At 43.8% G+C, this 12,461-nt stretch overlaps 2 protein-coding genes across 4 annotated transcripts in view; one reads left to right on the forward strand and one right to left on the reverse strand.

Moving 5' to 3' along the window:
• Slc39a9 (solute carrier family 39, member 9) overlaps window positions 1-12,092 on the reverse strand; it is a 58,341-nt gene extending 46,249 nt beyond the window's left edge. For 2 of the 3 annotated variants that reach the window (XM_013521986.1, XM_005399036.2), the window contains exon 1: window positions 11,068-12,092. In XM_013521986.1, coding sequence (XP_013377440.1) covers window positions 11,068-11,163 — 96 coding nt within the window. In that variant the 5' untranslated portion in view covers window positions 11,164-12,092. The remainder of the gene's footprint in view (window positions 1-11,067) is intronic. The other variant, XM_013521987.1, reaches the window with a different exon arrangement.
• Window positions 12,093-12,183: 91 nt separating this feature from the next.
• Window positions 12,184-12,461, forward strand: part of Erh (enhancer of rudimentary homolog (Drosophila)) — a 16,205-nt gene continuing 15,927 nt past the window's right edge. Inside the window, exon 1 of the mRNA XM_005399034.2 lies at window positions 12,184-12,294. Within this exon, the coding sequence (XP_005399091.1) occupies window positions 12,292-12,294 (3 nt within the window). The 5' untranslated portion in view covers window positions 12,184-12,291. The remainder of the gene's footprint in view (window positions 12,295-12,461) is intronic.

Below are 12,461 nucleotides of genomic sequence, written 5' to 3' on the forward strand. Positions count from 1 at the left end.
AAAAAAAAAAAAAAAGAAACTATATGCCAAAAGCGCTTTGTCTTATGCAGCAGTTTTGTGAAGCTGGGCAAGATCTTTACTCCCCGTATGCTTCAGCGTTCTCTTCTGTGAAAGGCACTGCTACCACTACTGCTCACAGCAGTCGGGTGTGAGCACACTCGGCACAGAGTAAATGTTGCTATTACTTCTATTTAACATCACCGGCTGTCTGCACACAAAACGCTGAGCACCTCCCCTGTAAGAACAGAAAACCAAGCCCAGGCACTTGGGTAAGAGTTGACGTGAATAACACGCAGCACCTGGGGAGGGGCGCAGACCCTTCTGAGCCCAAGTGCCATAACGTAACGGCATCTTCTAGGAGGGAGCGATAAGCAGGTACCTCATGAAATGCTACTTCCTCCTCCACTCCTGGACAATAAGACTACGGAATTTGGGGGCTGGGGATTTACCTCAGCGGCAAAAGCGCCTGCCTGGCAAGCGCAAGGTCGTGAGTTCGGTTCCCAGTACCGGAGAAAAACCAAAAAAAAAAAAAAAAAAAAGACTACGGAATTTGGTTTTCTTTTTACATAAAAGTCCTCTCTAAATTAAAAGAACGAAACATACATGGAAATCCAACGATAAGATTCTCCCATGTGACCACAAAAACAAAACAGGCAGAAAGCCATGGGGAAAGAACCTGGGAAAACATAGGCGATAAATATCGTATGAGTCATATAAAAAGAGTCCAAGTGAGGAAACTAAAATACTAAAAATACAATTTTTTCTATAAAATTGTGAAGTTTTAATGATGAACAATGATAATATTTGTGAGACTATAGTGTTATTTACATTTATTAGAAAAATGCATTTTTTAAAAAATGGCAATAGAAAACCTCCTCAAGAGCATTTATGCCCTTTGACTTTATCACTGTACCACTGAGGGAATAATCTGAAATCTGGCCATAGTTTTAGATACAAAAATATTCATTCAATATTGTGATGCAGTAATACCTTGAAAACAATCTAAATGGATAATAAGAACTTGAGTACATAAAAAATGGAAGGTAATGAAGACATTTAAAAATCTTTAGAGCCAGGCGTGGTGGCGCACGCCAGTAATCCCAGCACTCAGGAGGCTGAGGCAGGAGGATCTTTGCAAATTCAAGACCAGCCTGGGCTACAAAGTGAGCTCAAGGCCAGTCTGAACTCCATAGTGAGACCCTGTCTCAAAAAAACCAAAAAAATAAAAAAATAAAAAATAAAAATCTTTAGAATAAGTTAATGATAAAGGAAAGATGCTCATGCTCTACTACCAGAAAAGGAAGAGAGAATGTAAAAATACACATATATTACATAATCAACCATGTTAAAAATGCAAACAATAGAAAGGATGGAAAGAAAAATGTTACTAGTGATTCTAATTGGACAATAGGAAGACAAATCATTTTACTTTTATCAAATTTTCTAAACTTTCCACAGACTGTCTCTATTATATATAGCCAGGCATTTCAAAATACTAATTTTCTTCTGAAGCATGGAGCACTTCACAAACTTGCGTGTCACCCTTCCACAAGGGGCTGTGCTAATCTTCTCTATATCGTTCCCATTTTAGTACAGGTGCTGCCAAAGCGAGCACAAAATACTGTTAATTTGAGTGGGGCTGTAGAAATGGTGACTGCTAACCCATAAACGTGAGGCTGTTACCTCATCTACAAGCTGGGTAAGAATTCTTCCTCCTCGAAGTTACTGTTAAAAATCAGCAGAACCTGATACGTCAACATTTTTCCCTTTGTACTAAGTGCTTTTCAACAACTGGGCTTTGAGGTTCTGGGCTAGTCTGAACTGTTTTTCCTGCTTTCCCACACTGCTGTCACGCTGTCTTATTTCCTCCACTTGCTCCGCACTCCTTACAGTTTGCTGGTCCCAGTTTGCAGACAGCTAAGAAACCACACAGCCCTGCCCAGGGATTCTAGACTAGCAACTCACAAACAGGGGCTGTCTGGCGCACACAGTGACGTGATATGTCAATCAGGAGTCAAAGCGTAAATTTGGGGGATTTTGTATAAAATTCCCCATGTCCAGCTCTGGGGAAACAGGAAGATTTGGGAACACCAGGGCTGGTGGTCCTCAGCCAGCCATAACTTGCACGAAACCCTAATGAATCCCAGGCACTGATGCTAAGGATAAGCTGCCATATACATGACATCTAACCCCTTCTTTCTAAGTGACAGGCAGGGTCTTGCTATGTTGCCCAGGATGGCCCTGAAACCTTAGGCTCAAGCAACCCTCCTACCTCAGCCTCGTCAGCAGCTGGAACTAGAGGGTGTGCCACCACGCCCCAGCTGGACTGTTTTATCTTATTCCAGGCATGATTTACTGTTCAGCCTCTGTGGTTATTTCACTTTTTAAGAATAGTTTTTATTAGTACATGTTTTCAATATGTAATGTTTAATTCTGTGTGTAGAGCTGGCACATGTATATATCTTAAATCCTTTTCACCCCCTCCATCTCTTTTTTTTTTTTGGTGCCGGGAATCGAACTCAGGACCTTGTGCTTGCCAAGCCAGCACTGTACAGCTGAGCTATATCCCCGGCCCATCTCCTGATCCCTTCTCATTCCCTAGTTTATTAGTCAGAGTCCAATCAATAGAAACCACACGGTAATGTGAATAGGGCAAATAACTTTAAAGAATAACTTTAACAGGGTCCTAACGTAATAAGGAACTGGCTAGAGAGAATCCTAAGGAGCGTAAGAGCAGACACAAGGACCAGCTACTGCGATCAGCTACTTCCCTAGGGCTGAGAGGAAGGTAAACTCACAGAGGCTCCAACGAAGGCCGAGATGCAAACCCTGTGGAGCGGGCACGCCCAGCATTTAATGACTGACAGAGAGGCCCCAGAGCCGCCTCGCTGGAGGGACCTGCTGGCAACCAACACTCCAGGTGCCCAGGGAAACTGGTCACGGGAAAGCGTCTCACCGGCAGCTCTCCTGCAAAGCCACCCCCGGGGCTGCCAGTGGAAACTGCCGACTGCGGAGCCGGGCAGTGGGACGCCTCCCTGCAGGCGGAAGACTCTGCGGCCTGGTGCAGCGGCCCAGGAGGCCGGCGCGGCACCGCAGGGACTCACACCCGCAGGGGAGCCGCCGCGCACCTGAGCAAGCGCACCGGAACCAAGAGGGAAGGCCCTCCCTTGCAGGCTCTCCCCAGTGCCTCTCACTGACAACGCTTCACATCCTGCCAGCGCGCAGGAGAAAAACACCTAAAGGGCGCAGACACCTTTTCCTGTAGGTCGATGAAGAGTACATTTGGAGCTGAGGCAATACATTGGTAAGTGGCACACCAGTCTGTACGAATGGCATAAAAAGATGTACAAATCCAAGTGAGAGCCAAGGACAACAGAAAGCAACAAAATGCTTACTCTTCAGGCTGCTCAACTAATCCATGATTTTTCCGGTCCTCTGGATTAATGAGGCTTCTGGATGACCAAGCCCAACAGAGGTGCTACAAATATTCTTCATCACCATTGTAACTAATATTTATTATTATTATTGGTTTTTTTTTGTTTTGGTACCGGGAATCGAACTCAGGACCTTGCACTTGCCAGACAGGCGCTTGTGCCACTGAGCTATATTTCTGGCCCTAATATTTATTATTTAGTACGCTGAGCACGCTCTATTGTTATTACACATGCTCATTATTTGTTGTCGTTTTTTTGAGACAAGGAGTCACTATGTAGCTCAGGCTGGCCTTGGACTCACAGCTATCCTCCTGCCTCAGCCTCCCAAGTGCTAGAATCAAAAGTATGCCTTACCACGCCTAGCCACCTGTTCTATTATAATCACTTTACATATATTAGCTCATTTAATCCACTATGCAGTGGGTACTTCTATTATTCCCCCCTGTACAAATTGAGGAAACGGAGCTAGAAAGTTAGGTAATTTGCACAGGCTCACAGAGCCAACAGAGGGCAGAGCTCTGATCTATCTGTCCCAGGTAGTCTTAGCACCAGAATCTATGCTAAAATGCTTCTTGACAAAACCCACCGTGTTGTTTAGTTTTTTACTCTCAGCATCTTCTTTTCCTAGTTTGCCCCTGTCAAATGCATAAAGTATGAATGAGCGGCTGAGGTACAGCTAAGTGGTAGAACACATGTTTAGCAGGCTGAGGTCCTAGGTTGGACGTCCAGTACCAAGAAGAATTAATAAAAGTCATGTACAACAAGGTACAGAAATGTTTAGAAACTCAATATTAGTATTCAAGGAGGATTAAAGAGTCTGTACTTCTATCATAGGTTTTAAGAAATACCACTACTCATACTTCGTGCTGCTTTGTTACCTAGAATTCCAAAGGGAGTTGTAGGGATCTTATATCTCATCACCATTCAGCAAGTTTTATCTCTAAATTCTTCAAAGAACGGTAAGACTTTCACATACAGAAACATTCTGAATCCATTTTGTACCTTCCTTCAAAAAGGAAGCCATTTCTTCAACAGCACCATGTAGGACTGAATAAATTAGGAAGATGTCCAGTGTGAAATTAGTCTCGGGTAGTCCCAGGTGTGAATTACTTCAGATTTCAACGCGGTAGGGGTTAAGGGCGTTAAGATACATTCAGGTCTTCCTCACAGGTCTCAGTACCTGGAGATTGTCTGCCTCTGGAGTTGCAGGTCTGCCATCCTAAGCGAAAGGCCTGAGACATACTGTGGAAAGTCAACGTGAGCCATGCTCCTAGCGTGGACAGCTAGAAGTACCAACCCACAGAAGTCACATTCTCATTCCTCTTCAACAGGTTCATCAGGAAACGCAACATCACCTGGCAGTCAACTGCTTTGGCCCTGGGGATCGAACTGATTTAGTTTCAGATCATACTGCTCCCGAGGTCTGGGAGCGCTCCAGGTTTGAGTGCGCTCACCGAAATGCAGGACTACCAGTACCTCACAGTCCTGTCCCAAGGGTGAGTAAGACAAGGCACATCTGGGTGGGGGCTCAGCTCAGGGGCAAAGCACACGCTTGGCATGTGAGAGGCCCTGGGTTTGAGTCTCCACACCACAAAGAAAGGAAAAGAAAAGAAGTGCACCTCGGTGCCTGATGCGCAGAAAGTGCTCCATGAAGCATGATTATGATGCAGAACAGCCAATTTTGTTTATCCACACAGTATCCTGGAGAAAAGGAAGTTTCTCAGACAGATAGTATCAAGTCAGATTATGTCCAAATTTTATTTTATCTAGAGATCGCCCAGATGCGCAAGTCAATCCCCAGCATTGTAAAAACAGATTTTATTTTGCCTTAGTTTGATCAAATAAAAACCCTTATGACCGGGCGTGGTGGCGCACGCCTGTAATCCCAGCATTCGGGAGGCTGAGGCAGGAGGGTTGTTGTGAGTTCGCGACCAGCCTGGGCTACAAAGTGAGCTCAAGGCCAGCCTGAGCTGCATACTGAGACCCTGTCTCAAAAAGACAAAAAAATAAATAAATAAACTAAAAACCCTTATGAAACAATAATCTATAGTTCAAATCTAAGGAAAGACAAAATATTGATTGCTTTTCAGATATGAATAAATTGGTGAAGTTGCAAAGTTTAAAATCTTAGAATTTAGAAATGAAATTTCAAGCGAGTAAAAAGCTTTACCGTAAGAGAGTAAGAATAAGAGTGAGAATAATTATACCAGACGATGCAAAAGTCCTTCAAAATGTAACTTTGTCAAATCGACTGCAAGAAGAACCAACTGTCCAAGGAAAAGTACACAGAACAAAGCTGTTCTTTGAACACAATACACTTTTGATTTGCTGGTAAAGTCATAACTTAAAGAATCCTATTATGAACGAATCAGTTACTATAATGAGACACAAAACTTTAAAATGTGAAAGAATGAAACAAAGCTTAAAGTGAGAACGGGTGTAGTGAAGAAATGGGTGTTAAATATTAAGGGAAATACGACAAGGCCAGGAGGCTGCAGGGAAAGCACAGGCCCCTCACACTGGATCCCTGACAAGGCACCGCAGACAAAGCAGACCTCTGGCGTCCAGGCAAACAAACGGCTGAGGAGTTTCTGTGACGGGAAAGAGGGGGAGGAGGAGGAGCTTCTTCACTATTAGAAGTCTGTTTCCCCAAAACAGATCTAATCAAAACAAAGTTATCCATCTGAAAAAAATTTTTGAGACAGGGTCTTGTTGTGTAGTTCAGACGGGCCTTGAACTCACTTTATAGCCCAGGATGGTCTCAAACTCACAGTAATCCTTCTGCCTCAGCCTCCCTAGTCCTGAGATTATAGGCTTGCACCACCACACCAGGCATAAATCTGAAAATCAACAAAATTTTTATAATCAGTACAGTCCTAAACTTTCTTCTCCTGGGTGTGGTGGTGCACACCTCTAATCCTAGCACTTACAGGAGGCTGAGGCAGGAGGACAGCTTGGAGTTCAAGGCCAGCCTGGGCTACAAAGTGAGTTCAAAGTCAGCCTAAACTGCATAGTGAGACCATGTCTCAAAAAAAAAAAAAGGATTATTTTCAACATTTGCAAGTTTTGGCCAGGTGTGGCATGCCTGTAATCCCAGCACTGGGAGGCTGAGGCAGGAGGATCACTGTGAGTTCGGGAGGCCAGCCCGGGCTACCTAAGTAAATTTAAGGCCAGCCTGCACTACATAGCAAGACCCTGTCTAAAAACAAAACAAAACAAAACAAAAAATTTGGAAGTTCTTTTTATGTTCTAGACAAAATGTTAAGCACTACTTATATTATTCCATTGCGTCCTCCAACAACACTACGAGGCTGATTAACAAAAGAGACAGGGTGTTAAATAGCTCACTCAAGTGACGCAGATCTTGAACTACGCTGTCTCAGACAGTTTGTTTGAAATTAGTGCATTATTAACCTTACTAAATTCTAAATTCACCTTAACAGGAGCACTGCTTTCCTTTGCCTACTTAGGGACTTATGCTGTTTTAACCAATGACAAATGCGGCACTAGAGCCCAAACTGTTCCGTAGAAAGAAGAGTGTGTAAGCGGAAATGCTTCAGAGATTTTTATAGCAATATGGATTATTACAAATGTAGGAGTAATCCTGTCTGTTGAATCTAGTAACAATCAATGTGTTTCTTTTCTGAGTTCAGCTTCATTTCATTTTTCTAAATGTACTGGCCTGGATTGAAATAGAAATTTAAAACAAAAATAATCCTCAGGCAGTCAACCTAAAATCCTACTTTGGCCATCTGTTTGCAGCTAACTTCATTTATTAATCAGAGCAGCAGCTAAGCTGAGGTTATACTAGGGAAGGCACGTTCGCAATCTACTTATGCATTATGGAGCACTGTAATTAAGAGCCCTCCCTCAAAAAACCCTGTTTATAGAACTGAATCCAAAAATCATAACAGGGTGTTAAACTCGAGTACCCACCTCTGCTACCCGACAGGATCTCATTGTAGAAAGCATACCATGGCTTCCTTTACAAGTTTTAGTTTTTCTTCCCATGTGGTGAAAAAATATCATCTTAATTAGTCATTTATAAGTACATTTGAAAAACCGGAGATTTCTTCTCCTTGTTTCTATAAATCATTCAGGCAGAAAGGTACAGTTGCTAGGGCAAATGACAAGGAAGAAAGTCATGAAAGTGTTAGTTATTTTGGGGGTGAGGAGTACCACATACACCTCTTGATGGTCTTAATGATAAGGGAAGTGGATTCTGCTATGGCAATTCAGACTACTTGATTTTAACTCATTTCTAAATACAAACGCTGCCATAATTAATAGTTGGATTGACAGGCATGGTGGCGTACACCTGTACTCCCAGCACTCAGAAAGCTAAGGCAGAAGGATCGCTGTGAGTTTGAGGCCAGCCTGAACTGCATAATGAGACCCTGTCTCAAAAAAGAAAAAAAAAAAATTAATAGTTTGACTGGTCATCTAATTCTAGGAGAAATTCTGAAGAAAAAAGTGTTGAATGGCAAAGCAACAGCAAGATTACGAGCATGAATACAAAGCATATCTTTCATACAAATGAGAGTGAACTGTAAAAGTAGATTTGTTTGGTCCTCTTATTTAATACCACTGGTCCCCAGGGAAAAGCTAAACTCCCTTAAAAGTGGATGGCATTTAATCAGTGTAGAAGTTTGGGGAGCTATTTACTTTTTTTTTGTTTGTTTTTTTGTTTTTCTTCCAGTACCAGGAATCGAACTCACGACCTTGCGCTTGCCGGGCAGGCGCTTTGCCGCTGAGCTAAACCCCCAGCCCTTTGGGGAGCTATTTACTAAAGGGTAGAAATTGTGCTTCCCAAGTCCCTCTTATATGAAGTTATTTTTACAAAGTTGTAATCTTACTAGTTTCACTGTATAGTACATCAGTCAATAACATAACTTGCCTAGAAAAAAATGCTTAGTTCCTGCAATACTTTTTTCTTCAGAATTTCTCTTAGAACTAGTCAGATGACCAAACTATTAATTTTTTTTCTTTTTTGATTTTTTTTGTACTTACACTCGAACTCAGGACCTTGTGCTTGCCAGGCCAGCACTTGTGCCACTGAGCTATATCCCTGGCCCTTTTTTTTCTTTTTTGAATTCTAAAATATTTTTGACTAAGTTAGATAGCATTCATTCTATTCTAATGGCACAAAAGGCATTGCTCTTGCTATAATAACAAACATACAGTATCATGAATGATGATTTGTAGCATTTTACAACATACAGTTGAGGCTGCTCCTCCCTTTTTGCTCTTGCTGCTTTTGCTGTTTTCTGCTGCCATGAACCATTGCCTTCTGCCATGTGCCACTCTGCCTTGGAGCCAGCCAAGTATGGACTGAAACCTCCACAAATTATGAGCTAAATAAACCCTTCCTTCCTTTAAAAAAAAAAAAAAAAGATATACAGTTGGAAAAAGGCCACTTAACTATCAATTTGGCAAGCCACAAATGACATGGTATACTATTAGCTTTATTAATGGCCTGGTTAATAACACCACTCACGTAGATATTTCCTGTTAGTGGGAAAAAAAATAGAACATACCTGTATATCTCAGTACTCACTCAATACTTATTCTAGAAATTTTGAGAAAATACTAAAATTGGAAAAGTTCCAAGCATTTACAAAATGTTATCAGTATATTCTGTGATACATAATAAATATATTCAGCATGGTTAAGCATTTCACTGAAATTAGAAGTTTCAGCTGAGCATGGTGGTGCAGGCCTGCAGTCCTAGCTACTCAGGAGGCTGAGGCAGGAGGACCGCCTGAGGCCCAGGGATTTCAAACCAGCTCGGGCAACACACTGAGACCCCGTTACAAAAAAAATTGTACAGGTTGTTTATTTGAATTAATTATAATTCTTCATGAATATCACTTCATTAAATCTTCAAGCATACAAACCAATCCAAACCTCACAAACGTCAGGCCTAACAGTGTCAACCTAATTTTAAGGCAGTTATAATAGGGAAAAGCTGTTTATGTTAGAGGAAAAGCGAGCAGGCTCCCCAAGTACTGAGCAGGCAGGTGACCCAGAAGAGTGAGGCGGGCGTCACAGGCCAGGGAGTACTGAGACAATCCGCTGCTCCTCGGCTCTACCCAACCGTCACCCTGCGGCAAAAACTACCCAATAAAACCAAATATTCTACGAACCTAGCAAAGTCTGCGGCCCGGCTTTGTAGATGGGCCGCCCTGTACATCTGCTGTGTACCTTTACAGCAGTGGACAGTGCGACGAAGCACCGTTCTGAGTCAGAAGAATCTAGATTTCAACAGCTCTGATTCTAATACCCTTCAGGAATTTGCTCAAATGGCATAATCTGAGTCTTCAATTTCCTCATCTGTACCTCCATCGGTTTTCAAGTGAAGGATGTTTAACATATGTAACTTTTTACAAATACTGTGTTAGATACGAGGGATACAGATAAAAAGGGAAATAACTGGGGAAGCAATTCAAGCCTCCCATCCAGCGGTGGGCTTCCCCATTTGGTCAAACTCACACCCTCTAGTCCTGCCTTCCTTCCTGCCCCAGCCCATTTTTTCATCAGCGAAGTCTCTACTTCAGGTTTCTGGTCAGCCTAGCTCAACACCTCGCGCACACCTCCCGTTTCCTTTGGGTACTGTCCAGACTGGCACGGACACAGGGCCTACGCTACTGCTGATCTCCAGGGCAAATCCACGAACACATCTTTCTTCTGAATGGAGTTTTTCTCCCCACGGGTTTAACACTGTGCACTTGGCCTCTTTATGACAATCAAAGGATTTATCTACATTTTCAACGAACAACACCCTCATCTATCACTCTCTAGTAATGTTTAAGCAATGACAACGCATCAAGTTAAACAAAATGTCAATACACATTAACCAGAAGTTTGTTTCTAAGCAAAAAGACTTGAAAACAACCTCAGAATATCCGTTCCAATGCTCTGCTTCTTTACAAGGAAAAGAGGTAAAAACAACCTAATTTAGCTGGGTGTGGTGGTACACAGCTATAATCCCACCTATAATCTGGGTGGCTGAGGCAGGGCGATCTCATACTGGTAGGCAATTTAACAAGAACCTTTCGCAAAGTTTAAAAAAATAAATAAGAAAGGGGATGTCGCTTTGTGTGCAAAATAAACTAATTTATGTGAGTTAAACAGTTTCTGTGTTAAACTACAATTATTATACTACTGACTGCTGTAAAGGTACCCCAAAAGGAACAAACTTTGCCTCCCTTAAAATGTTTGCTTTTCCCAAAAAGAGAAATTATCATATTGATTTTAGCTCCTATGGACAAATAATATTCTCCATTTGTTTTCTTGATAACAAATCTCGGTACCTGGAGTCCTTGAAACCTCTGGGAATCAACAGAAAAGTCACGGTGCCTCTCCTGGGAACTGCAGAGCCCCACATTTTTTTCCAATTTCAGGGGATTCAGAATACTGCAGGGATCTTCATTGCAGTACCCAACCCACGTTACGATTTCTAGAGCTGAATATGAGTTTTGTCTCTATACTTAAGTCTTTCGATCTTTTAAAAAAGACAGTCTTCCTTAATGAGCCTTTAGCGCCGAGCTTAGGTAAGCAGCTTCCCCTCTGCAACTGTCACTACTTTCTAGCAACCTTCCTGCCAGCTGACAGAAAATCGAGAATTTCTTACCTCCGAGAAATTAACAGCCAAGGGAATGATTCCAGCCACGTAACATCCCACTAACATAGCCAGAGAGAGCAGGCTGATGGAGATGAAATCATCCATTCTGCCCTTTATTCACCCGCCAACGCCACACTTCAATATTCCAGCAGCTTCAAAACGCGTTTAGGCTCTTTAAACGCGCAGTGGTCCCAAGAGAACCAGTGGACGGACTTTCTCGTTCTTTAGGCCTCCTCACCAGGTGTGCTCACGAGGCACTTTGAATGTACGCGGAAACGATCCCTTTTTGCTGATATTAGCACCAGAAAAAAACTTTGAGCACTCTTAGATCCCAGTCCCTGGGTTCTTGGACGCCAGTCACTGCATTCTCGTGGGTTAACAGAGACGGCAAAATTGTTCCAAGGAGCAATTTCTTCAATCTTCGAAATGAGGGAGGTACAATGGCCCGCTCCCCCCGCCACACACACACAACGTCTCAGACAGCAAGAACAGGAAAACCCAAGCGAACTCTGCGTAGTCTCAGAGCCCCTGTTTCTCTCGGATGGCCCCGCAGCTGATCCACTCCCCTAAAGCTGGGACCAGCCCACCGGTCCCAGCCCACTCCCCTCCGAGTCTAGCCTGGGGAAAGAAGTCCTGCAGGTCTCTAACGATGGGTTGTAGGGATTCACCAGCTAAGCTGACATAAAGCTGTCTCTGCCCTATGCCCGATGCTGCCCATGGTACTCCACTTCGCCGGGCCTCGACCCGGAGTCGCCAATACTACAGCTGCCATGGCCGCCAAGTGGCACCTCTTCATTACACTCACTTCCGGATCGCCTCAACACGCCCTCCTTAGAAGGTCACTTCCGGGTTACAACCGACCTCTGGCCCGGGAAACTCATATTGCCGCCATTTTTGAATAGGGCTAATGATAGCTGTTTGTTGGGGGGCACGCTAAACTGATGATCACTTTAGCATGTGCCTAAGAACTACAATACAGAAGACAGAGTCTGGAAAGAAATAATTTTTTCTAAAGCTCCCAAGCTGTCCCTAACTTAAGTCATTGCCCTTATCCAAGATGGCCGAAACAGACCCAGTGTCTTCTCTAGCTGCCGGAAGTGTGCTCATCTCTGTGGTCTTTCGGACGAGTTCCGGTGGGTTCTCTTGAAGAGATTGGCTGTTGGCAGCGTTGCGGCTGAGCTCGTGTGTGGCTTGCGGAGTCGGCGTTTGCTGCGGCAAAGAGAGTTTGGCGCGATGGTGAGAAAGGCCTCAACGGCTCCCGGAGCCCCTAGCCCCCGGGGCGACCCTTTCCCCGTCCATCTTGCGTTCCCGCCCTCAGCCGTCCGGCGCGAGGCCGCCGCTCCCCGCCCCTCCCGCGCGCGGGCCGACGCTTTGCCTTCCCGCCGCCGAGCCCTCGGCCTGGC

Source organism: Chinchilla lanigera, unplaced genomic scaffold, assembly GCF_000276665.1.
Source record: "Chinchilla lanigera isolate Chin_1 unplaced genomic scaffold, ChiLan1.0 scaffold00065, whole genome shotgun sequence".
NCBI classification, from domain to species: Eukaryota; Metazoa; Chordata; class Mammalia; order Rodentia; family Chinchillidae; genus Chinchilla; species Chinchilla lanigera.